Below are 26,577 nucleotides of genomic sequence, written 5' to 3'. Positions count from 1 at the left end.
TATATGTTGATGATATTTGTTGGTTTGGTGTAAGGCTGCATAATTGATGAAGAATTATGTGTATTAACTAAGGAAAATGTTGCCCATCTTCTATCCTTTTTTTTTTTTTAACGGTATCTCTTAATTCGATCCGAATCAAAAATTAAGTTGTCACGAATCTAATATTTATTTAGAATTTGTTTGAAATGTTAGAAATTAGAATTTACTCTAGAGTTAAATTCTTTTTTTTTTTTTTTGGAACAATTAAAATTAAATTATTTAAATTCTTTTAAAAATTCTAATTTTCATTTTTTATTTGTAAATTAGCTAAAAGAGATCTGATTTTCAAATTTACTTTAAGTTTAAATTTTATTCTATTAATATATTATAATAATTTTAAATTATAGAATTAAATTTCAAATAAATTGGTAGTCATCAAATAGTCATCAATGATGATTTAATGGTGTGAGATTAGTGTGAGATTTTATCTAATGTCTCACCTTTCTTTGCTAGTTATATGCTAGCCAAAATTCAATAAAATGACTGCCCTTAAACTTTTTTAATTTATAATTTATAATTTAAAGGAAAAAAATGAACTATTTCTTCAAAGTTAACCATAGACGTGGCTCAACTCCACACATACATATGTTAAAGTCCATATATAATTAGTCACCTTTTTCAATGGAAAAAGAAAAGAAAAAACATACTTTTATGTATTTAGATAAATTTTAAAAAAATATTTGCAACTTTCTTATAAAAACCGACTAATAATAATCCTTTTGAAAAATTCAATTTAATTTTCTTTTCAATTATATAAAAACTTTGAAGCTAAACTAACTTTTTTCCTTGAGAAAAATAAAAATAAAAACGCATGAACACATAATAATATAATATATGTTATAGGAAACATTTCAAGTGTATCGGGGAGTACTGGTGCACCAGTTATTTTAACCGTTGATTTTAATTAATATATATTATATATATTTTTTATAATTTAGATCAACGGTTAAAACAACTGGTGTACCGGTACTCCCAGTGCACTTAAACTGTTTCCTATGTTATAAAAGTAAGTAGATATTTAAGACTATTAATTGAAGGAATTAAGGTGAGGACAAATGGAACACAACCCTTTATTGATTTGTTAGAGTTCAACATTTTCTGTTACATGGTTCTCCGAGTATCCCTCTAAGGAAGTGAGTGACCAAATTGATGATCATGAATCATATGATCATCCATGATTCCCCCTAATTAATAATAATAATTCTTCATGAAAAGAGAAAAAGAGACAACAACAACAACAATTGGGAATCAAAGAAAAAACATCATGGCTGCAAGCAGAGATCTTGAGCTTTTGATCCCTGTCTCAACCATTTCTGATCAAAATGGAGCCTTTAAATCTTCTTCTAATAATTCATCACCAGGCCCTATTACTCCCACCCCACATCATCATCACACTGGCCAAGAGGTTCGTCAAATTATATTTATTTTTTCTTTTTAATTTCTATCATTTTTTCCTCCATTGTAATATGTCCTCTTTGATTTACATTATTACGAAGAAAAAAAAAATACTATCTTCATGAAATTGCCTGTTACGTTCAAAGATTTGTGTGTACTTTAAATTTCTATATAGAAATAATATTCCGTTTGGCCCTTAAATTTGAGGTTGGATTCAATTTAATTCTTAAAATTTTAATAGACTTAAATTGATGAACTCCAAAATTTACAATAGTAACTCACATAAATTCTTGAGCTAATATCCGTTAACTGTATTGATATTAACTTATGTAATTAAGATTATTTAGAGTTTTAGAAGCTTGATTATTTCATTCAGCGCAAAATTTTCAAATTGAACTTGTTAGTAACCAATCAAGCTTTTAGAAGGTCTAATAAGTGTCAATCACATAAAATTTAGGCGAAAATTTTAAATCTTAACAAATTAACATGCAAAATCAACAAATCAGTTCTCGAAATTTAGCTCATGAGCTAACATGAATTACTATTATAAATTTTGGAGGTTGAATTGAATCAATTATAATTCCACTTCAAATTCCAGAGATCAAATTGAATATTATGTAACTTGAATTTCACCCCAACAAAATGATATTATATTCTGATTTCTTAATCCTTTAGACGAAAAAACATAAGTGTCACCACTTCAAGTAAAACCCTGCTTGACCCAATAGTAATTATGTTAATCATTGTACATACATATGTTAATTTGCCTTGATGGAGTGAAATTAATTTGAATTTCTTTGGTTATTTAATAATTCAGGCGTTTCTAAAAGTAATTCGCAGCTGGGCATCAAAGAAGTTCATGACAGGATGGTATGCTTTAGTTTATCTAATAACCTCTTTTTTTTTTTTTTTTGGGATTCACAAATATTGTTAAGAGATGATTCTATTTTGTTATATTCACACTGTGTCTTAAACAAAATACTATGTAATTTTGCAGTGTAATCCTTTTTCCAATCGCTATAACATTCTACATCACTTGGGGTTTTATCCACTTTGTCGATAGTTTCTTCTCCCCTATATTTAATCATCTAGGGATCAATATTTTTGGTAAGTTCGTTCTTAATTATCAACTCTCTTGTAGTATTATTATTTCAGTTATAAACATTATTAATTGGTAGTTGAAAATCGTTAAACAATTTGATAAATTTGACTAAATTATGATATGACGATTCTCAATAATCACTTACATGAAGACAACAACTGCATATGAGTATTCACCTTATTAATTTTATTTCTTTTATTGCTAAAGTATTTGTGTATGTGCTTATTGGTTACCCAGCTTTGATATTATATATTATAATTAAGATAAATTGCAATGATATTCTCTAAGATTAGTGTGACATTTTCTCATGTAATATCAAGTGATCACCACATCCTTTGCAAAATTAGGTCATAGTTTCATTTGATAAACCAACAATATGTTACCTTTGTTGAATTAAAATAGTAATAATAAATAGTACAATAAATTTCTAAAAAAAAACTTAGAATTTAGGATAAAGTACTAAATTGGTCCTCTATCTTTGGGTGTAATTTTATTTTGATCTTTAAGGTTTAAAGTGTCTTATTTGAATTCAAAAAAGTTTCATTTAGCTTCAATTTAGTCCCATCGTGAGCTCAAAGTTAAATAATTAACGAAATGTTCTACATAACAGTAGTACAAGAACATGGTCGATAATCTAGAGAATAAGTACAAGCTCTAGAGGCATAAAATCAACCGTAAATGCATCAATATATTTATTTATTATTTTTCTTATAATTTAAATGAAATATTTTTTATAAAACTAAGAAAAATGATAAATACATGTATTGATGCATCTACGGTTGATTTTGTAACTCTAGAGCTTGTACTTATTCTCCAAATTATCAACTTTGTTCTTGTACTACTGTCATGTAGGACATTTTATTAATTATTTAACTTTGATCTCACGGTGGGACTACATTGATGCTAAATGAATTTTTTTTTATTTAAATATGACACTTTAAACCTTAAGGATCAAAATAGAATTACGCTCAAATGTAGGGGGATCAATTTAATACTTTACCCTAAAATTTATTATATATTTAGTAGCTAATTTTGATTAGTGGAACGTAGAATCTTAATAGAAAAAAAATCATAAGTATATGAAATAATTATTCAGATGAAAACATTTTTATGTAAAGATAATATATAGTCAAAAATCGTTAGATAATTTAACATGTTTAATATAATACTTCTCAATATTTTAGACATCATTTTCATATAAAGTCATATGGGTAATTAGATTTATAGATTAATGTACATGAATGCTAACAACTTGTCCCATAAAATGAAGTGACAAACATATGGGGTTGTGCCATCTAGGAACTTGGGGTTTCAACTTTAAGAATGCATGTGATGATAGTCCTAATATAATAATAAGTAGTGTTAAATTTTTGGGAGAAAGAATAGAATAAGGAGATAATAATATATGTAAAATTGTATTAAAGTTGTTTTTACATGATACAAAAGTCATGTTATTTATAAAGATACTTTCAACTAACTTCATAAATATCCGTCTACTAACTAGGTCCTAGTTATTACTGACTTAACTTCCAACTACTAACCACTCTAATAATATTTTAATAAGTAGTAAAGAAATTTGCAAGACTAATATGGTTTTGATTAATAAACCCAATGACAGGTTTGGGATTTGCAACCTCAATCACATTCATATTCTTAGTTGGAATATTCATGTCATCATGGTTGGGAACTTCAGTTCTAACCCTTGGAGAATGGTTCATCAAGAAAATGCCTCTTGTAAGCTATATATATGCTGCCTCCAAGCAAATTAGTGCAGCAATTTCACCAGGTACAATCATTTTCAACTATGTAATAATTTTTAATTAGTAATTTCATGTGAAAATAACTGTATATAAGTTTCTACTTTTGTCTAAAAAGATATATAATAATTAGAAACAACATTATTGTAACTATGGACAGATCAAAATTCAAATGCATTCAAGGAAGTGGCATTGATAAGGCACCCACGTGTTGGAGAGTATGCATTGGCATTCATAACATCATCGGTAGTGTTGAGAACAAACAGAGATGAACAAGAGCTTCTATGTGTTTATGTTCCAACCAACCACTTATATTTGGGTGACATTCTTCTCATGAACCCTAATGATGTTCTAAGGCCCAATTTGTCTGTCCGAGAAGGCATAGGTACAATTTCTTTTAATTAATTACCACAATCTATTTTCTTCGGAGAAATTATCTTCCCTAAACAATTTGTTTTTAAATAATTATATCGTATATAAAAATGCTATTTGTACACCAAAATTAGCCACTAAGATCAGCCACCAATATATTTGTGTATAAATACATGTATAATTTAATGTATTTTCAATGTATATTTGTATTTCAACATGTATTTTATATTAATGGCTGATTTTGGTGTACACGTAGCATAACTCTATATACCTCACCAAGCATAGCAAAATAAGCTCAATTCGGTGCCTAATCGAATTGTCAACTAAATTCGCTTTAAATTTGAGTTTTCATAAGATAGATTGGTCAATTGGATTGTCTTTTCTTTTTAACAGAAAATTTATTTAAAAAATATAAAAGAACATATATTAAAAAAAAATACAAATTATATTAAGTCTTTGATATTTATTATTAATTTTTTTAAAAAAATACAAATAATCAAATCATTAAAAGAAATAAAAAATTGTAGCATATATTATATGTCATATTTATACTTAAAAACAAGAAATAGATTTAGATCTTCTAAATTTTGAATATATATTTTGAAATTATTATTATTATATAAAACTCATAAGACACATCTTTCTAAATGGTTATGAGGGAAAAAAAAGGTATTGAAGGACTAATTCATCTTCTCCCAATAAAAAGTTCTAAAATAATGCCCATTGGAAACTAAAATTCTGGGAATTTGGGGATATTTAGGTGTTGTGGATCTTCACAAAAATATATATTGATGGAGATTTTAAATGTGATTATGAAGGATACTTTTCTCCATAGGAAAAAATTTATTATTTCTTTCTAAAAGATCATTCACAAACCCTAAAAAATAACACAAAGATGTTATGGTTCTATCATAGTCCACTTCATTATTCGACATTAAATATATCTAAGATTATGTGAATTATGATAGAAAAATATATTAATCTCCAAAAATGCATCTATATATAATTTTATTTCTGTATTTGTTTGATAGAAGTTTTTGATTAATTATGATGTGATAATGGTTTTTAACATGCACAATTTTGAATCTTAATGTGAAACAGAAATTGTTATTTCTGGTGGGATGTCAATTCCTCAAGTATTGACGACAGTGGATGTTGACCAAAGCAAATTAGGAACAAGAATACCAACCTTTGCAGCATCACAAGTATAACTAACTATACTACCCAAAGTATATATTCATCTCTTTAACTTTAGTTTAATGGCATTTGCCCCTTGACCTAATCAAGTAGAATCTTTTTTTTTTTTTGTGTCTTGTTCTAGAGGATATCCTTTAATTATATTTATTACTTAACCTAAATTTCTGGTTAACAAAATCGGAGAAAATGTAATACTTTAGTTCCAAAATTTCTTCTATGGTGAGTAGGGTAGAAAAAAAGGAACACAAGTACACCCAACAAAGGATATGAGTCTTTTTGGAGTGAGATAGTATCTAATTAAGAGATTAATTACTTTTAGATCAATAATTTTTTAGTTATGCTTAAGATTAGGTTATATATATATATAATTTAATTTTGATGTACTCTCAGTATAAAGTAGTTTTATGTGTGTATCTAATAATGTAATATCACATCAGCTAGGGGTGTTCATAGATCGGATCCGATCCGCACATCCGCGGTGTTTATCCGAATCCGATCCGAAAAACTGCGGATATGGATCCAACCCGCAAGACTTTCGGATCGGATCGGATCCGTACACTAATCGGACCGTCGGATTGCGGATTTTGTGTTGGTATCCGCACGTCTGCGTATCCGCAAAAAATAAAGAAATAAATAAGTAAATATTTTTTTTATTTTTTATTTCAACTAATAATTATCATATATGTTGTATTATTTTAATTTATTATTTAAAAAAAATATGTTTAATATATTCTAAGAGTAAACATATTTAAAAGTATGGAAAAATGAATTTTATTGATATTTTTTAATAAAAATAAGCTTTTAAAAATATTTTTGTATTTTGCGGATATATCCGATATCCGATCCGATTTGATCCGCAAATGTGCGGATCGAATCGGATCGGATCCAACCTTAAAAACTACGAATATTAGATCCGATCCGATGATTTTAGTGCGGATAGGATCGAAATTTTGGTTATATCCGATCCGATCCGCATGCACCCCGTCATCAGCAAAAATAACTATAGAACATACGTGATAACCGTGTAAAACGTTTAACGCTGTTAATGTATCAAAATTAGTTGATTTTTTTATTTGGTTTAAATAAAAACGAATGAATACTTTATTGTTTTCCTTTCAATTTGGATCGAAATGATAAATACTCATTGTTACATACATCACATTTTATATATTGAGACATCTCAACAATGGAATGGATATAACTCCATTTTACTACTAAATTATCTTAACAAGAAAGTAGAATAATTTGTTCCCTTGACTCTATTTTATTCCGTTTCATTTCGTTTTCTATTGTATTATATTTTTTATATTCATCATCAATTTAAATATTTTATTTTATCAGTTTGTTCACTTTAGTGGAGTCATACAAAGAATATACATATAGAAAAATACGAAGTATTTTACATGGTCAATTAAAAAAATAAAAAAATAAAAATAGAGGATGTGATTACTTACATTATTTCTTATTGGCCTTGACAGAAGACTATGACACTAAATTTATTTGTAAAATTGTTGTGTCTATTCTTGATTCTAAAAGAACATTGAAACATTGTTTTTATCATCACTTGTAGTTTTGGTTGGCGTCTCATGCATTCTAAGGGAGGTTTGTCTCCTCAATTAATTTTTTTTTTTAATTCTCATTTTTCTAAGTAAATTTCGTCCAATTTAATTATTTTTTTGGTTTTCCTTATCTCTTAATCATGACATTCTAAACAATGGTTTTTTGCCAATGCATTTTTGTTTATATAACATAAAAAACTAAAAATGAATCAGAAATAACAAATTAAACTGAATTTTTTTTAAAATTATAAAATATGAGTTTTTTTATCTAATATTTTATAATATTATTTTCAAGAATCAATGTTACGTTTGTTTACAGAGACAGGACACTGAGACATGGACACTGAAACACAAAATCATGTTTGACAGAGGAGAAATAGACAGAAACATGTGTCCAAAGACACTGAATTAGTGTATTTTGTGTCCATCCGAAGGACACAAGGACACTAACAAAGAACACAACTTATTTTTTATTCTTTTTTTTCATTATTTTTGTTAATTTTTCATAATTATATTTTTTTATTATTATATTTTTTATCTCAAATTTTTTGAACGAAAAAAATGAAAATAAATTAAATTTTCATAATTTGTTCTAGTTTATCACTAAACAGAATACAAGAACACAAAATTTTGTATCTCTATCTATCAGTATTTTATCCTATCCTATTTTCAGTATTTTGTCTTGTCCTATTCTCATAAACAAAGCACAAGTGATTTTCAAATAAAAATCCAATTGAGAGGGTGAGATATTTAATCTAAAAAATTGATTATTCATGTTGTGGGTCTCACGTCTATTAAGTGTTAATAAACGATAAGATCTAATTGTAATGCTTGACTATCATAACTAGATTTTTCAATTGAGATTATTCACTATTGACTTATTGAGTTTTATATTTATTGAAAAAAAAAAAAAAACTTACGATAATTATTAATTAATAAAAATAAGAGTGATATCTCATAATCAAAATTAAAAAATATAACACATTATTTCTTAAAAAAGTATAATAATTCTAAAATTGTTATGTTAAATTAATCCAAAATTCTTGATCCAATTGAGCATACATACATGAGATAATTGACTTAATAATCTCATTCTATTCAAACTAATAACCAAGTCTTAGGCAAAGTTTACTTGCAAGATTTGGATAAGAATCATAACAAAGTTTTTCACCACCATGATTTATGATGCTTTTAAATTTAGTATGATAGATTTAATACTCACTTTAGGAATAAAAGATTTAAAAATTTTCATCTATTTTTTATCTATTAAAATATGAGTAAATATATTTTTCGATATTTGACTATTTATTTTTCAGAATACGAAAATTTTAATTTATTTCTAATGATTCAATTAATTGATCTAATCAATTCTTAATTATTTAAGTAATTGATTTAAGATATTTTTGTACTATTTAAATTAATTACTTAAATAATTTGAGATTAGATAAAAATTATTAAATTGTGAAAGACGGTTTTATCTTTTGAATAGGTAGTAAAAAATTTAAAAAAGAGATTTACTCTTAAAATATCCATAAACCAACAAGAAAATTAATCAATTCCATGCTCAATATGAATAATAAAAAATTAAATTAAATTAAAAAAATTAGAGGCCGATAATTTTTAGTATTTTAAATTATTATTTGATTAATATAAATATTAAATTATTTTTAATAAATAAATTTTATTAATTTATATGTATAAATTTTAAAATATATTAATATAAATTATATTAATTTATATATTTAAATTTTAATAAATATATATACAAATTATATATTTTTGATATACAAAATTTTAATATAAATAATTATAATTGACAACATACTGACAAAAAAAATAATAATATTAAAAAAAAAACAAATAGATCCTGACAAAATTTTTATACATAATTTTTTAGTCTAATATCTAAGTCTTAAAAATATATTTAAGTCTCTTACTTCTTTAAAATCGGAACATATTGATTTTTGAGTTTAATTTGTCTAATTTAAAAAAAATTTTTACGTGTGCATTCGTATCAATCAGATCAGTGTAAAAAAAGTCACATTCAATTTTTTCATTAAATTTAACAAATCTAAATAAATATAAAAGATCAATATATCTAAATTTTAAAAATATTAAAAATTTAAATATTTACGGATTAAAAAATAAAGAATCTATTCTTTTCTCCTCTATTTAATAGCAGCTTAGAAAAATTAATAGGCGCGACATAATTGAGTGTTCCAATATCCAGCAAGAATCATAATTTTTCATTACATTCTCGTCATCATTCATAGTTTACTAACAGTCAGCACTACGCGCTAACGTGCGCTGGTGGTGTTCCACATCCTTAACGTGCACCCAACCCCCAATTTTTTATCTTGCTTCAACCCTTACCCTATGTTTCCGCGCTTCGCTTCTTCACTCTCTCATCGCTTGCAACCAAATTTCACGAACCAGGGGTTTTCATTTCTCACTTCTCACTCACTCTTCCATGGCTCAACGTGCCACATCCGATTCTCGCACTCCATTGCAGATCCCCAAAGGTTCGTGCTGTTTAGGGTTTTTGCTTGATTGTAAAAAAAAAACGTATTTTTGATTGCTTTTGGGTGACTGAGGCGATACTTTGCGGCATTGAGCATTCGCCTTGTTTATCCTCGATATGCTTCTGTTGTGTTTGAATTTTACTTTTTTTTTCTTCAATTTTTTGTTTGTGGTATTTCCTTTTCGATATGAACTCGAGGACCAGAAAGTTTATATATTTTTTAATTTTTGAGATTCTTCTTTTGTGTCAATGTTTCGGTGTGGACTTGAGGACGAGAAAGTTACATTCAGCTGTATCTTTTTTTGAAAATATGGCATGTTGTTAGTATTTTTGATACTGTGAAGTGTGTGACGATTTTCTTCCTCTTTGATCTTGCGGACTGTGAAATTTTTTATGGTTTTACAACAAACTGAATATCACTTTTTTTTTTCTCCATACATAAAATTGGGGCACTTTGCTGGGAGTTATGTCTCTATATGCCTGAAAAAGGAAAAATTTGGACTTATTGGGACGTTTGTTTTCCAAAACATGTACTCAACATTGAACATTTGAAATTTGGGTCCTGCCAATGCCATGTCATTTTTGTTTAGTGTTGATCGATGTAGTGAATTATAATATATAATTGATTTGCATGAGTTTGTTACATGTGCTGGTTATTGCTCAGGGTTACGGTTGTGTAACTTAGAATTTGATTTCGTTGGGGGAATTAAAGTGTTTGACAAACTTTGTTGATATTGTTCTAGCTTGTTTTCTGTGACTTTAACATTTTTTAGTTAAAATTTTAAACTTTAATGGTCAATTTTTTTATATTAGAAAAACCGTTGAAGCTTAAGTCGTGTTCGTGCAGATGTTCAAGGCTCTGAGAATCCAATTCCACTTTCACCACAATGGCTTCTGCCAAAGCCTGGGGAAAGTAAATCTGGAACAGGAACTGTGGTGTGTACCGAGTCCAGTTTTACCCTACCATTAATGCTCTATAATCGCATCGAAGTGTTTTACTTCTCCGGTTTCTTATTTCTGTATTGTGTCTCAGGAAAACCATGTGGTTTCAAGTCCTCCATTTGGTCATCGCATGGAGACCACTAAGACATCTGGAAATGGAGAGGACGTGTATGATGCTCATAAGCGAAAAGATGTCTTTAGGCCATCCATGCTTGACTCAGAAAGTGGACGCCGTGATCGTTGGCGTGATGAAGAGCGGGACACTAAGTCCTCCATACGGAAGGATCGCTGGAGGGATGGAGAGAAAGATCTTGGTGATTCTCGGAGAGTGGAGCGTTGGACAGAAAATTTGCCTTCAAAGAACTTTGGAGAAGTTCGTCGTGGTGCTGCTGATAGACGGAATGATTCGGGAAACAGAGACACTAACTTTGACCAGCGGCGTGAGAGTAAGTGGAACACACGCTGGGGTCCCGATTATAAGGAACCGGAAGGTCTTCGTGAAAAATGGAGCGACTCTGGAAAAGAAGGTGATATACATCTGGACAAAAGCCTGTCTCACACTTCCAATCATGGAAAGGATGAAAAAGAGGGAGATCATTATCGGCCATGGAGACCTAGCTTCTCACAGGGCCGCGGAAGGTTAGATTCTCCCCATCACCATAACAGTACACCAAACAAGCAGGGCTCTGCATATTCCTATGGACGTGGCCGTGGTGAGAATACGACGCCAGTCTCTACTCTAGGACATGGCCGGGGTGGCTCTGGTGGTAGCTTCATGAATAACTCTATTCCTGGAACATTACTGGAACAAGTTGAAAGTGGGCATGGGGAACCTTCTCCCTTTAGATATAGTAGGACAAAGTTGTTTGATGTGTACAGAGTGACTAAAATGGAAACAAATAGAAAAATAGTTGATGATTTTGTGCAGGTAGCTAATCTTACACAGGATGATCCATTGGAACCTCTAGCCCTTCTGGCACCAAATCCCGAGGAAATGGTAATTGATATTTTTTATTATTTATTTATTTATCGTTGTTCTACTGAATTACATTATTATTTCAAGTGACTTAGCATATGCTTTTTGTTTTTAACAGTCTATCTTAAAGGGTATTGATAAAGGGGACATTATTAGTAGTGGGGCACCTCAGATGCCTAAAGATGGAAGGAGCTCAACAGAGTTTACACATGCTAGGCGAATGATGCCTGGAAGTGCATCTCTGCAAGGTATGTACTATATCTATAGTTACTGATAGGCCGTGATGCTGGATTAAACTTTTTAACTGGGTTCTTTAAGTCTTCTTAACCTTAAAGAAATAATTGTTCTGAAATTTTGTAAGTTCTCTTGAATGAAAAGTGAACACTATGTTACTCCTCTAAAGCTAGTTTGTAAATTGCAGGATTGTAAGTTATCTTGAAATATGATAAAAAAAATGTATCGTTAACAAGAGAGAAGTAAATAAAGCCAGCCCTATGAAATGTATCCTTAACAAGAGAGAAGTAAATAAAGCCAGTCCTATGAGTAGAGTTAAGGGTCTTTTTTGACAACATGATAGTTTCTTTAGATTTTTGTCTCTCTGGATTTTCAAGATAATATTTATACTTCCATGCTGCTTACATTGTTTGGAAGCTTACATCTTTGAATATTAATTGCTCATTGATTTACTATTTTTGCCAATGTCATTGCTTCTGTATCAAGTGACCTGGAGTTTTTCCCATGATGTATTTGTTCAGATAGAGTTGAAGATGGAGACCATAACAGAGTGTCTGATGAGGTACACGGTAATAGAGAATTATCAGTTGAAGGAAATAGTTCTGTTCATCCTGGTGTTGCACGGCAAACCATGCCAGCAGGTGAACATGGAACCACCCTTTTGCATGATAATAGAGATGCAACCAATGGTCTAAGGTCAAGAAATTTGGATTATTCATCTGACTCAAAAGATGTAGGGAGGTGGCAATCCAGTGAAGATCCCATTCTTAAGAGGCAGCTATCTGGCATTTTGGATAGTGAACTTGGAAGCAGAAAAGTAATGCAGATGGCTCCAGAGGAGTTATCGCTTTTCTATAAGGATCCTAAGGGTCAAATTCAGGGTCCATTCAAAGGAGTTGATATTATTGGATGGTTTGAGTCTGGATATTTTGGTATTGACTTACCTGTTCGTCTCGATAATTCAGTAGCTGATTCACCATGGTTACCTCTTGGTGATGTCATGCCTCATTTACGAGCTAAAGCTCGACCCCCTCCAGGGTTTTTTGCTACTAAACCAAATGACTATACTGACATCTCTGGCCGTCAAACTTCTGGCCTCTCTGGGAATATCCTTGCTGGTTCAACTGACATTGAGATGTTGAGAAGTGATCCTAGGGTTAGGCAAGCTTCTGCCACGGAAGCTGAAAATAGATTTCTGGAATCACTTATGTCTGGTAACAAAGGAGGTCCTCCGCTTGAAAGTCTGGCATTATCCGAAGGTTTATGGCTTCCTTGCGTTGCTTTGCTCTATTTATTATTCCCCTCCTATTTACCCTTGATGTTATTGGTTATGTTTTGTAGTCATTAACTCACCTTTGTTTATGTATGTATTTCAGGTTTACAAGGGTTTATTGGGAATAATTCTGGTAATCTTGGCCCATCAGGAGTAGATAATGGAAGCAACCTTTACTTACTTGCTAATAGTTTAGCACTTGAGCGACAGAGGTCCTTGCCCAGTCCTTATCCGTATTGGCCAGGGCCAGATGCAGCTTCCCTTGCACCAAAAGCGGATATTTCCCTGGATGCAGCACTGCATTCAAAACTTTTATCTTCAGCAAGCGACAATTCTCGGCAACCTCAGTCCCAAAATTCCGATTTGCTGTCAATCATCCAGGGATTATCCGACAGGACATCCGCTGGTTTAAATAGTGGTGCTTCTGGATGGCCGAATCATCCCATGCAGGGTGGATTACATCCCCTTCAGAATAAATTTGATTTTCATCATGATCAGAATTTTTCTCAAGTGCCATTTGGCATTCAACAGCAAAGGCTTCCACCACAAAACCAATTATCATTGGGCAATTTACTGGGCCAGGCAGCTGATAACTCCGCTAATATTTTGGCAGCAGAGAAGCTACCTTCTTCTGGTATATCGCAAGATCCAGAAGTATTGAATTTGTTACAGCAACAATACTTGATGCAGTTGCAGTCTCAGGCAGTTGCTCCAGCTCAGCAGATGCCATTGTTGGACAAACTATTGCTGCTGAAGCAGCAACAAAAGCTGGAGGAGCAGCAGCAGTTATTGCGGCAGCAGCAGTTGCTGTCTCAAGTGCTGCAAAACCAGCAATCCAACCAGCTATTTGGTAATTCTTCTTTTGGACATATGCAGGGTGGTGCACCTCCAATTGGGAATTTGCACATGGATCCTTCTCAACTTCGATCACCGGAGATATTTCCCATGAGCTCACAATCACATATACCCAGTGTGCATGTTGAGCCCCATACTGATTCTTTAAATTTACCTATGAACAGCCAAGACACTAGTTATAATGTAAGCAATGGAGCTTCTCCTTTAAATCTGCCACATCAATTATTTGGCAATACTGGTTCTCAGAAAAGCTGGGGCCCTGTGGTTCCTGAACAAATTAACGAGAAGAATCAGGAGATGTTCCCTGCACCAACGGTCGTTGATAGTCCCCAATTACCTGATCAGGAAATATCTAAAGAGGAACCCCAGATTGAAGAGCAACCTCTCTCTGTTTCAGACTTTACTTCTAAGTCTCTGGAGAATCCTGGTGATTCTATTAATTGTGCAACTGAATCATGTGAGATTGAATTGTCACTAAGCATAGACCTGAAGGACAAATCAAATATTGCGCATAAAGAGCAGCAGGCTGAAAGAGAAAGCAACGATGTTGAGCCGTCAGTCGTAGTGCAAAATATTGACGCGCCAGAACCCAAAAAGGTTAATGAAAAGAAATCCAAAAAGCAAAAATCTTCAAAATTGCAGCCTTCTGACCAAGCAAAGGGATTGCCCAAAAATGCATCTTTGCAGCTGTCGAAGCAATCAGAACCTGGAAAGCCAGATTCTACTGAAACAAATCTGAAACAAACAACAGGTAATGGAAACCAAATTGGAGTTGCTGGCAAAGAGTCTGCTAATTATGAGGATAATGGCGTGCCTGCTGGTGTTCCTCAAAACATCGATGAAGCAGGTGATAGGGTTGAGTCAAAGGTAGTTGATTCTGTTTCCACACAGCATAATAAAATACCTGCAGGACGTGCCTGGAAGGCTGCTCCTGGTGCTAAGCAAAAGTCTCTGATAGAAATTCAACAGGAAGAACAAAGAAAGGCAGAGGCACAAATGCTTGTATCTGAGGTTGCTACATCTGTCAATTCAATGAGTCTGGCGACACCCTGGGCTGGGGTTGTTGCCAATCCAGACTCTGGAAAGGTGTCTGGTGAAAGTCATAGAGAAGGAGGCAATGCTGATCATCTGGTTAAAACAGAAACTTCTCAAAATCTTAAGAGCAAGAAAAGTCCACTCCATGATCTATTGGCAGAAGAAGTTTCAAAGAAATCTGATGAAAAAGATGCTGAGTTTCCTGATAATATATCATTCTCACAAAATATTGCTGTGCAGTCAGAATCACTGGATGATTCAGAATTCATTGAGGCAAAAGATAGCAAAAGAAGCCGAAAAAAGTCAAAATCAAAGGGTTCAGTTGTTAAAGCTTCTGTGCCCAATGCAACTGCTGGGGAAGTGCCCGTTTCTTTGAGTCCCACTGAGAAAGGGAAAAGCTCTCGCTCTTCTCTGCAGGAAAAAGATGTGCCTGCCATACCTGCACGCCCTTCTTTGGGAGACTTTGTTCAGTGGAAAGGGGAAAGAGAGCCACCTAGCCCAACTCCTTCTCTGGCATGGTCTTCTGATTCTGTTAGGTTTCCTAAACCAACATCATTAAGGGACATTCTAAAGGAGCAGGAGAAGAAGTCGTCTTCTGCTGTCACAGCAAGCCCGATGCCTACCCCTCAGAAAGTGCAGCCTTCCCAGCCTACACGGAATGGTGGTTCTTCACGGTCAATCTCAGCTTCCTCTCCATCGAAAGCTGCCTCTCCAATGCAGATAAACTCTCATGCTTCTTTGCAGTCAAAATACAATGGGGATGATGATTTCTTCTGGGGTCCAATTGAGCAATCTAAGCAAGAGACTAAGCAGTATATTTTCTGTTACTTCCCTGTTTGGTTATTTTTATATTTTGACACATTATTTTTCTCATTAATATCCAGCTTTGATGAACTATGACTGACTAATTTGTTGTCTATGAAAAAACAGATCAGATTTCCCTCAGCTTGGACAAGGGAACTGGGGTTCAAAGAATGTACCCATTAAAGGGAGTTCACCTGCATCTTTAACTCGTCAAAAATCAGTGAGCGGCAAACCAAATGAGCAACGTTCTCTACTATCATCATCGCCTGCCTCGTCTCAATCCATGCCGAAAACAAAAAAAGATGCCATGACTAAGCATTCTGGTAAATAAGACTCAGTTGCTCTTTGTTTCATTATTTCATATCCGGTGTTCTAAATCTGCATGTTTTAGTGGCTATGTTGGATAGAGCTGTTTGCATTCTGAATATACGATGTGCTTCTGAAGCTGACCTGTGATTTCCTTTTTGTAATCTTCAGAGGCAATGGGCTTCCGAGATTGGTGTGAGAGTGAGTGTGATCGGCTAATAGGTACAAAAGGTAAGAAAACCTGCTCCATTGTTTGATTGCTGTTCATTACCCCTAAAGTAAGTTAACTGTAATTCTTCGGTTGGATGCAGATACAAGTTTCCTTGAATTTTGCTTGAAGCAATCGAGATCCGAAGCCGAGTTGCTTCTCGTAGAAAACCTTGGATCATATGACCCGGAACATGAATTCATTGAGAAGTTCCTCAACTACAAGGATATGTTACCATCAGATGTTTTGGAAATAGCCTTCCAGAGCAAAACCGATAAGAAGGCTACTGGAGTCGGTGCCAGCGGTGTGCTATCTGCTAATGCAGATATGCAGGATATGGACAACACAGAAGCATCTGGGATAGGAGGTGGAAAGAAGAAGGCAAAGAAAGGGAAAAAGGTTAGCCCTGCAGTTTTGGGATTCAATGTTGTGAGTAACAGGATCATGATGGGTGAGATCCAGAGAGTAGAAGATTAAGGTTAGTGGAGTTTTGCAGTAGATGTAAATACATTTCGTTCTAACTTTGTAAATAAAGATTGAAGTTATTTATACTATTTTCTCCTCTGGAATTGTAAATTTAACTACAGTGGAACACTTGTACTTCGATCGAATTCCAAATATCAATAAGGAAAGCAGTAAATTCTTGATGTGCATTGTCATTGTTGAACTAAACCTCAACATTCTAAATTACAGAACAGTAGTGATTGTTTTGCATAACATTAAAATGCTGTGGTTTTCTTTATGTTTTGTAGAGATTTTCATGCGAGCATGGCGGAAGTAGCACAAAAAGGACTTGGAAATCATGTTCTAATCAAGTTGAACTAACTATATCCAACTGATTCTGAAACTAACTTTGCTTATTTAACTAGTCTAATCTCCTAACGAGCTGAAATGGTTTTTTAACTAGTTTTAGAGATCCAACCTGTAAGACAAAGACATCATCACATATAAGTATATAACACAGATCATAGATGGAATTAAATACTATAACCATGTTGGATTATCAATATGTTTCAAAAATCAGTTATACTGCTAATTTAATTACTTCTGTATCCCTGTATTAGCAACATTAACTCAGGCATTAGGGCAAACACTTTGTGTGCACCAACAATAACAATTATGCACACCAGAAATTCTAATGGCTTTATGGTGCCTTTCTGTTTTCTATTTTCATAATTTTGTGATTAAAAATGTATAAACAAAAGGTTGAAAAGGAATATATTTATTATTTTCACTGTTTCTATATTAAAATTGAAATGAAAACAAAAATAAATTTGATTTATGCTTTGGTTTTTTTTTTTAAAAAAAATTATTTTCAGAATTTTATAAAGAAAAACATAAAACCTCAGAGAAATAGAGGGACCTCTTTCATAAAATCCAAACATTAGTGAGATTATCCGGAAAATCAATATTACAAAGTTGTAAAATGCATACAATGTTGAGCAAATAAGAATGAAATGGACACGGAATTAATTTCCTATTATTTTATTTTTATGACAGGGCATGATGATTAGAGGTGTTTATTGTATGATTCGGATGGATTTGATAATTTGACACGAAATATTATTCCAATTTAAGCTAGATTAGTATTTTTTTTTTAATTTTGAGTATTATAAAATAAAGAGAAGATTATTACTATTTTTCTCCATTAAAAATATCGACTTCATAGTATTATCCTAAAATAAAAGCAATTTTTAAGAAACAATATTTTTAAATAATTTAATAATAATAATTGAATTGAATTTGAACAGCATACCTCACGGAAGAAAGAGAATACTTTTTAGAAGTTTAGTTGGCTGCCTTCACTACTCAACACAGTGGAGTACCACGCACTAACGTGCGCCGATAGTTCCGCATCCTTAACGTGCGCCGAAGCCCCAATTTTTTATCTTGCTTCAACCCTTACCCTATGTTCCACCGTTTCGCTTCTTCACTCTCTCATCGCTCGCAACCAAATTTCACAAACCAAGGGTTTTCATCTCTCACTTCTCACTCACTCTCTCATGGCTCAACGCGCCACCTCTGATTCTCGCACTCCATTGAAGATCTCCAAAGGTTCTCTTCCTTGTTTTTCTCAGCTTCTCTTCTTCTTTCTGGTGATTAGGGTTTTTGCTTTTCTGTGAACAAAGAAAGAGTCTTTCTTGGTCGGTTTTGGGTTTTCGTAACTGAGGTTTTTACTTGCCGCATTGAGCATTCGCCTCGTTTTTTAGCCGATACGCTTTCATTTGTTCATTTTTCTCCGAAAAGAAATTATCAGTATTTGATTTTTTTAGTGGCATTTATTTTTAGATATGAACTCGAGGACTCGAGGACCAGAAAGCTGAGATATTTTTGAAATTTTTGAGATTCTTCGTTTGTGCCCCCGATATCAGTGTGTGGACTTCAGGACGACAAAGATTCTTTTAGCTATATATCACTTTTTTTTGTGTTTGCGTTTGTGTGTGTGCGTGTGTTGAAGTTTGTCACTTTTTTTTCTTTCTCTTTGATCTTGCGGGCTGCAAAATTTAGTGCTTTTACAACAGCTGAACATTTTTACTTTTCAAAAATAAAATTGAGATGTATTCTTGAAAAAGAACTTTGAATAACAACATTGTAGATTAGGCTGCTATCATTGCCATGTTTTTTTGTTTAGTGTTCATTGATGTACTGACTTATAGTCATTTTTTTAGCATAAGATCAATTTTTTTTGTCTCTGCATGATAAATTTCCTTAATATAAATGGATTTAAGTTCATCTCAGAAAACAGGGTACATACTTATCAAAGCATGAATTGTACATGCTGGTGATGTTATTAGCTTAACTAGCTGTTTTATAATGCCTTAACTGTTTTATATTATTGTTGATCTGCATGGGCTTATTACATGTCCTTCTTACAGCTTGAGGCTGTGAATGCCTTAGCTTTCTTAAGATTGGAACAATAATTGAAGTTTAAATCCTGTTGACGCAGATGTTCAGGGCTCTGACAATCCAATTCCACTTTCACCGCAATGGCTTCTGCCAAAGCCAGGGGAAAGTAAATCTGGAAGAGGAACTGTGGTGTGTACTAAGTCCTCCTGGTTTTTTATCATATAGTGTGTGCTCCTATTCCTTTAAAGGTCTGTAATCCCATCAAAGTGTTTTAATTTTCCGGCTTCTTATCTCTGTATTGTTTCTCAGGAAAACCATGTGGCTTTAAGTCCTCCATTTGGTCTTCGCATGGAGACCACTAAGACATCTGGAAATGGAGAGGATGTGCATGATGCTCATAAGCGAAAAGATGTCTTTAGGCCGTCCATGCTTGACTCAGAAAGTGGACGCCGTGATCGTTGGCGTGATGAAGAGCGGGACACTAAGTCCTCCATACGGAAGGATCGGTGGAGGGATGGAGAGAAAGATCTTGGTGATTCTCGGAGAGTGGAGCGTTGGACAGAAAATTTGCCTTCAAAGAACTTTGGAGAAGTTCGTCGTGGTGCTGCTGATAGACGGAATGATTCCGGAAACCGAGACACTAACTTTGACCAGCGGCGTGAGAGTAAGTGGAACACACGCTGGGGTCCCGATAATAAGGAACCAGAAGGTCTTCGTGAAAAATGGAGCGACTCTGGAAAAGAAGGTGATATACATCTGGACAAAGGCTTGTCTCACACTTCCAATCATGGAAAGGATGAAAAGGAGGGAGATCATTGTCGGCCATGGAGACCTAGCTTCTCACACGGCCGTGGTAGGTCAGAGCCTCCCCATCAACATAACAGTACCCCAAACAAGCAAGAAGGCTCCACATATTCCTCTGGGCGTGGGCGTGGGGAGAATATGACCCCAGTTTCTACTCATGGTCATGACTGGGGTGGCTCTAACAGTAGCTTCACGAATAACTCTTATCCTGTATCTTTACCAGAAAAAGTTGAAACTGGGCTCGGAGAACTTTCTCCCTTCAGATATAATAGGACAAAGTTGCTTGATATTTACAGAGTGACTAAAATGGATAGAAATAGAAAACTAGCTGATGATTTTGTGCAGGTACCTAATCTTACACAGGAAGAACCATTGGAACCTCTAGCAATTCTGGCACCAAATTCTGAAGAACTGGTAAATGATATTTTTGTTTTTCGTTATACTGAATTCCATTTTCATTTTAGGTTGTTTATCTGGTATTTTTTTATTTGTAACAGTCTATTTTAAAGGGTATTGACAAAGGGGAGATTATTACTAGTGGAGCACCTCAGGTGCCTAAAGATGGAAGAAGCTCAACAGATTTTTTGCATACTAGGCGATCGAAACCTGGAGGTTCATCTTTCTATGGTATGTACTGGACATAAACTATAAAGTTACATATAGGTTGTGGTGCAGGATTACACTTTTGAACTTGGTTTTTTAAGTCAACTTCAACGTTCATGAAATCATTGTTCTGAAATTTTGGAAGTTGGATATAATAACTAATCACGGAAAGTCTCTTCGAATGAAAAGTGAACACATTGTTATGCCTCTAGATACTAGTTTGTAGATTACATGATCTAATTTATCTTAAATCCTGATAAAAGAATGAATGTATCACTAAGAAGAGAGATGTAAATAAGGCAGCCCTATGAATGGGGTTTAGGGTCTTTTCAGACAACGCAATAGGTGTTTTTCTTGATTAATTGTTTCTATTTTCTTTTTTTCCCTTCTTTTTTCAAGTTAATATCTCTACTTCCATATTGCTTACATTGTTTGGAACTTGAAAGCATACATTCTTCAGTATTAGTTGGTCTGATGAGTATATTCACATGGTTTCTACTCTTTACATAACTCATTAATTTTATATTTTTGCCAATGTGTGGTAGTATACTCTTCATATGGCATGTCGAATGTGCTTGTTTCTGTCTCAAGTGACTTCTTTTCCGCTTTTCCTCTAATGTGTTTGTTCAGAAAGAGTTGAAGATGGAGACATTAACAGAGTAACTGATGAGGTCCCCAATAACAAAGATTTATCAGTTGAAGGAAATATCTCTGCTCATCATGGTGTTGCAAGGCGAACTATGCCAGGGGGTGAACATGGAACCACCACCCTCTTGCATGATAATAGTGATGCAACTAATGGTGTAAGGTCAAGAATTTTGGATTATTCATCTGATCCAAGAGATGTCGGGAAGTGGCAATCCAGTGAAGATTCCATTCTTAAGAGGCAGCTATCTGGAATTTTGGATAGTGAACTTGGAAGCAGGAGAGTAGTGCAGACCCCACCGGAGGAGTTATCCCTTTTATATAAGGATCCTAAGGGTCAAATTCAGGGTCCTTTCAAAGGAATTGATATTATTGGATGGTTTGAGTCTGGATATTTTGGTATTGACTTACCTGTTCGTCTTGATAATTCAGCAGCTGATTCACCATGGTTACCTCTTGGTGATGTCATGCCTCATTTACGAGCTAAAGCCCGACCACCACCGGGTTTTTCTGCTCCAAAACCGAATGACTTTACTGACATACCTGGCCGCCAAACTTCTGCTCCCTTTGGGAATACCTTTGCTGGTTTGAGTGAGTTTGAGACATTGAGAAGTGATCCTAGGCTTAGGCAAACTTCTGCTACAGAAGCTGAAAATAGATTTCTGGAGTCACTTATGTCTGGTAACAAGGGAAGTCCGCCGCTCGAAAGTCTTGCCTTATCCGAAGGTTTATAATTTCCATGCATTTTTTGGCTGTATTCCCCCCCCCCCCCCCTTATCAGATATGTTTGGAAATCATTAACTCTTCTTTTAATGTATGCATTTCAGGTTTACAAGGGTTTATTGGAAATAATTCTGCTAATCTTGGTCCTTCTGGAGTAGATAATGGAAACAACCTGTACTTACTTGCCAATAGTCTAGCACTTGAGCGACAGAGATCCTTACCTAGTGCTTACCCATATTGGCCAGGGCCTGATGCAGCTTCCCTTGCGCCAAAACCAGATATTCCCCTGGACGCAGCCCTGCATACAAAACTTTTATCTTCAATGAGCGACAATTCTCGGCAGACTCAGTCCCAAAACTCTGATTTGCTATCAATCATCCAGGGATTATCTGACAGGACATCTGTTGGTTTAAATAATGGTGCTTCTGGATGGCCAAATCATCCTCTGCAGGGTGGATTACATCCACTTCAGAATAAATTTGACTTCCATCATGATCAGAATTTTTCTCAAGTGCCATTTGGCGTTCCACAGCAAAGGCTGCCAGCACATAACCAATTGTCCCTGAGCAATTTACTAGGTCAAGCAGCTGATAACCCCGCAAATATTTTGTCAGCAGAGAAGCTACTTTCTTCTGGTATATCTCAAGATCCACAATTATTGAATTTGTTACAGCAACAATACTTGATGCAGTTGCAGTCTCAGGCTGTTGCCCCAGCTCAGCAGGTGCCATTGTTAGAGAAATTGTTACTGCTTCAGCAGCAACAAAGGCAGGAGGAGCAGCAGAAGCATCAGTTATTGCTGCAACAGCAGAAGCAATTGCTGTCTCAAGTGCTGCAAGACCAGCAATCTAACCAGCGACTTGCTAATTCGTCTTATGGACATATGCAGTCTGGTACACCTCCAATTGGGAATTTGCACATGGATCCTTCTCAACTTCAATCAAAAGAGGGGATGTTTTCCATGAGCTCTCAATCAAATAAGCCCGGTGTGCTTGATGAACTCCGCACTGATTCTTTAAATATACCTATGAGTAGCCAGGACTCTTGTTATAATTTTAGTGATGAAGCTTCTCCTCTAAATCTGCCACATCAATTGTTTGGCAATACTGGTTCTCAGAAAAGCTGGGGCCCTGCGGTTCCTGAACAAACTAATGAGCAGAATCAGGAGATGTTCCCTGCACCAACAGTGGTTGATAGTCCCTTATTACATGATCAGGAGATATCTAAAGAGGAACCCCAGATTGCAGAGCAACCTCTTTCTATTTCAGACTATGCTTCCAAGTCTCTGGAGACTCCTGGTGATGCCATTTCCTTTGCCACTGAATCATGTGGGATTGAATTCCCACCAAGCATAGACATGAAGGAAAGATCAAATATTGTGCATGAAGAGCAGCAGGCTGAAAGAGAAATCAACAATGTTGAGCCGTCTGTGGTAGTGCAAAATATTGATGCGCAAGAACCCAAAAAGGTCAATGAGAAGAAATCCAAAAAGCAAAAATCTTCAAAATTGCAGCCTTCTGATCAAGCAAAGGGATTGCCAAAAAATGCGGCCTTGCAGCTGTCCAAGCAATCAGAACCTGGAAAGCCAGATTCTAATGAAACAAATCTGAAACAAACAACAGCTAAGGGAAACCAAATTGGAGTTGCTGTCAAAGAGGATGCTAATTATGAAGTTCATGGTGTGTCTGCTGGTGTTCCTGGAAGTATCGATGATGCGGGTGATAGGGTTGAGTCAAAGGTAGTTGATTCTGTGTTCACACAGCATACTGAAATGCCTGCAGGACGAGCCTGGAAGGCTGCTCCCGGTGCCAAGCCAAAGTCTTTATTAGAAATTCAACAGGAAGAACAGAGAAAGGCAGAGGCAGAAATGGTTGTATCTGAGATTGCTACTTCTGTCAAGTCAGTTAGTCTGACAACTCCTTGGTCAGGGGTTGTGGCCAATCCAGACTATGTAAAGGTGTCTGGTGAAAGTCATAGAGAAGGAGGCAATGCTGATCATCTGGTTAAAACAGAAACTTCTCAAAATTCTAAGAGCAAGAAAAGTCCACTACATGATCTATTGGCAGAAGAAGTTTTGAAGAAATCCAACGAAAAAGATGCTGAGGTTCCTAAGAATACATCATCCTCTCAGAATATAGCTGTCCAATCAGAATCACCGGATGATTCAAAATTCATCGAGGCAAAAGATACCAAAAGAGGCCGAAAAAAGTCAACAAAATCAAAGGGTTCAGGAGTTAAAGCCTCCGTGCCCAATGCATCTGTGGAAGTGCCCATCTCTTCGAGCCCCATTGAAAAAGGCAAAAGCTCCCGCTCTTCACTGCAGGAGAAAGAAGTGTTGCCTGCCATACCCACAGGCCCCTCGTTGGGAGACTTTGTTCCGTGGAAAGGGGAAAGGGAGTCACCTAGCTCAACTCCTTCGCTAGCATGGTCTACTGATTTTGTTAAGTTCCCTAAACCGACATCATTAAGGGACATTCTAAAGGAGCAGGAGAAGAAGTCTTCTTCTGCGGTGCCTGCCAACCCAATGCCTACCCCTCAGAAAGTGCAGTCTTCCCAGTCTATACGGAATGGTGGTTCTTCATGGTCATTCTCAGCTTCCTCTCCATCCAAAGCCGCATCTCCAATCCAGATAAATTCTCATGCTACTTCTCAGTCAAAATACAAAGGGGATGATGACTTGTTCTGGGGTCCAGTTGAGCAGTCTAAGCCGGAAACTAAGCAGTATGTTTTCTCTCACTTCCCTGTTTAATTTATTTGTGTAGTTACTATGATCCATAAAATTTTCTTCTATATGGTACCCAACAAGTAAATAAAGAAGTATTTACCTGCCAAATAATGGGTAATGGATACTTCTTATGAGGATCTAATGATGCCCACAATTCTTGCTTTTACTATATCCATTATCATATACCGTTCTCTTTTTGTTGGATTGAGAAATGGTGTTACAAACAGCTTGCCCTTAAATATTTTGAATTTTCAAAGTAACATATACAAATGTAGTCTTGTGACCTGTTTCCATAAAATTCTAGCTTTGATGGAAACAGTTGATGAACTATGACTGACGAATTTGTTGTCTTCGAAAACAGGTCAGATTTCCCTCAGCTTGGAAGCCAAGGGATCTCGGGTTCAAAGAATATACCTGTTAAAGGGAGTTCACCTGCATCTTTATCTCGTCAAAAATCAGTGAGCAGCAAACCAACTGAGCAACGGTCTCTGTTATCATCATCACCTGCCTCATCTCAATCCTTGCTAAAAACGAAAAAAGATGCAATGACTAAGCATTCTGGTAAAAAAGACTCGGTTACTCTGTTTCATTGTTTCATATCTAGTGTTCTGAATCTGCATGTTTACTTGCATCCTGAATATATGACATGCTTCTGAAGCTGACCTGTGGTTTCCTTTTGTAATTTTCAGAGGCAATGGGCTTCCGAGATTGGTGTGAGAGTGAGTGCAATCGGCTAATAGGTACAAAAGGTAAGAAAACCTGCTCCATTGTTTGATTGCTGTTCATTACCCCTAAAGTAAGTCAACTGTGATTCTAACCGTTTCTTCGGTTGGATGCAGATACAAGTTTCCTTGAATTTTGCTTGAAGCAATCGAGATCCGAAGCCGAGTTGCTTCTCGTAGAAAATCTTGGATCATATGACCCGGAACATGAATTCATTGAGAAGTTCCTCAACTACAAGGATATGTTACCATCAGATGTTTTGGAAATAGCCTTCCAGAGCAAAACCGATAAGAAGGCTACTGGAGTCAGTGCCAGCGGTGTGCTATCTGCTAATGCAGATATGCAGGATATGGACAACACAGAAGCATCTGGGATAGGAGGTGGAAAGAAGAAGGCAAAGAAAGGGAAAAAGGTTAGCCCTGCAGTTTTGGGATTCAATGTTGTGAGTAACAGGATCATGATGGGTGAGATCCAGACAGTAGAAGATTAAGAGGTTAATGGAGGAGGACCCCTAGTTTTGTGTTAGATGTAAATACATTTTGTTCGAACTTTGTAAATTCATTTTCCGAGTTAGGATTCTCTTTCTTTTCTTTCTTTCTAACACAAATGGTTGCAGCATTTATTTGATCTGCTTTAACCAGTTTTGCCATTTTGTAGAAGTTCGTTTGACTTTTGATCATGCTCAGGATGATATACTATTTAAGTATTTATGTTCACTTTAATTCAATTAATTTCCTTTTCATTTTTCAATCAGTTTTGTGTGAGTACTTCTAGATGTTAACAATTGCTCTTTCCATAACATGATATTTGAAAAATGTGTTTATTTCCGATTGTTCTTGAAGGAATCATCTTCATCTAGGCTCTATCAATGGTAATAATTCTCCAAAATTGTCATATAATTGAAACGTAATTTCATCATATATAGGTTTAAG

At 34.7% G+C, this 26,577-nt stretch overlaps 3 protein-coding genes across 4 annotated transcripts; all 3 read left to right on the top strand.

Moving 5' to 3' along the window:
- The first annotated feature begins 1,162 nt into the window (after positions 1-1,162).
- LOC107648585 (protein LIKE COV 1-like) lies at positions 1,163-6,159 on the top strand. Its single transcript, XM_016352397.3, has 6 exons — positions 1,163-1,444; positions 2,252-2,304; positions 2,432-2,541; positions 4,155-4,322; positions 4,454-4,678; positions 5,767-6,159. The coding sequence occupies exons 1-6, from the start codon at positions 1,247-1,249 to the stop codon at positions 5,874-5,876; spliced, it is 864 nt and encodes a 287-aa protein (XP_016207883.1). The 5' UTR covers positions 1,163-1,246; the 3' UTR covers positions 5,877-6,159.
- A 3,465-nt stretch (positions 6,160-9,624) lies between these two features.
- LOC107605743 (protein ESSENTIAL FOR POTEXVIRUS ACCUMULATION 1) lies at positions 9,625-17,809 on the top strand. Of its 2 annotated transcripts, XM_016307714.3 has the most exons (10): positions 9,625-9,943; positions 10,790-10,878; positions 10,976-11,881; positions 11,979-12,108; positions 12,616-13,353; positions 13,471-16,069; positions 16,188-16,384; positions 16,539-16,598; positions 16,679-17,053; positions 17,328-17,809. In XM_016307714.3, the coding sequence occupies exons 1-9, from the start codon at positions 9,892-9,894 to the stop codon at positions 17,050-17,052; spliced, it is 5,145 nt and encodes a 1,714-aa protein (XP_016163200.1). In that variant the 5' UTR covers positions 9,625-9,891; the 3' UTR covers position 17,053; positions 17,328-17,809. The 2 variants fall into 2 exon arrangements, with proteins under 2 accessions (XP_016163200.1, XP_088345766.1); XM_088489640.1 differs by lacking the exon at positions 17,328-17,809 and having other exon boundaries at positions 16,679-17,222.
- Positions 17,810-18,375: 566 nt separating this feature from the next.
- On the top strand, positions 18,376-26,395 carry LOC107605742 (protein ESSENTIAL FOR POTEXVIRUS ACCUMULATION 1). Its single transcript, XM_088489639.1, has 9 exons — positions 18,376-18,630; positions 19,523-19,611; positions 19,732-20,640; positions 20,724-20,853; positions 21,460-22,200; positions 22,302-24,918; positions 25,284-25,483; positions 25,612-25,671; positions 25,762-26,395. The coding sequence occupies exons 1-9, from the start codon at positions 18,579-18,581 to the stop codon at positions 26,133-26,135; spliced, it is 5,172 nt and encodes a 1,723-aa protein (XP_088345765.1). The 5' UTR covers positions 18,376-18,578; the 3' UTR covers positions 26,136-26,395.
- The last annotated feature ends 182 nt before the right edge of the window (positions 26,396-26,577 follow it).

Source organism: Arachis ipaensis, chromosome B6, assembly GCF_059453495.1.
Source record: "Arachis ipaensis isolate K30076 ecotype BB chromosome B6, ASM5945349v1, whole genome shotgun sequence".
Taxonomy (NCBI): domain Eukaryota; kingdom Viridiplantae; phylum Streptophyta; class Magnoliopsida; order Fabales; family Fabaceae; genus Arachis; species Arachis ipaensis.
This window is presented reverse-complemented; position numbering and strand designations above follow the sequence as displayed.

What these genes read in the sequence shown, in the direction of transcription:
- LOC107605743 (XM_016307714.3), top strand. Translation starts at nt 9,892, where the DNA reads ATGGCTCAACGTGCCACATCCGATTCTCGCACTCCATTGCAGATCCCC. An exon ending in AATCTGGAACAGGAACTGTG is followed by an intron (nt 10,879 to 10,975) that starts GTGTGTACCGAG and finishes ATTGTGTCTCAG; the next exon opens with GAAAACCATGTGGTTTCAAG. An exon ending in TCTAAGCAAGAGACTAAGCA is followed by an intron (nt 16,070 to 16,187) that starts GTATATTTTCTG and finishes ATGAAAAAACAG; the next exon opens with ATCAGATTTCCCTCAGCTTG.
- LOC107648585 (XM_016352397.3), top strand. Translation starts at nt 1,247, where the DNA reads ATGAAAAGAGAAAAAGAGACAACAACAACAACAATTGGGAATCAAAGA. An exon ending in ATCATCACACTGGCCAAGAG is followed by an intron (nt 1,445 to 2,251) that starts GTTCGTCAAATT and finishes TTAATAATTCAG; the next exon opens with GCGTTTCTAAAAGTAATTCG. An exon ending in TAGTGCAGCAATTTCACCAG is followed by an intron (nt 4,323 to 4,453) that starts GTACAATCATTT and finishes AACTATGGACAG; the next exon opens with ATCAAAATTCAAATGCATTC.
- LOC107605742 (XM_088489639.1), top strand. Translation starts at nt 18,579, where the DNA reads ATGGCTCAACGCGCCACCTCTGATTCTCGCACTCCATTGAAGATCTCC. An exon ending in AATCTGGAAGAGGAACTGTG is followed by an intron (nt 19,612 to 19,731) that starts GTGTGTACTAAG and finishes ATTGTTTCTCAG; the next exon opens with GAAAACCATGTGGCTTTAAG. An exon ending in TCGGCTAATAGGTACAAAAG is followed by an intron (nt 25,672 to 25,761) that starts GTAAGAAAACCT and finishes GGTTGGATGCAG; the next exon opens with ATACAAGTTTCCTTGAATTT.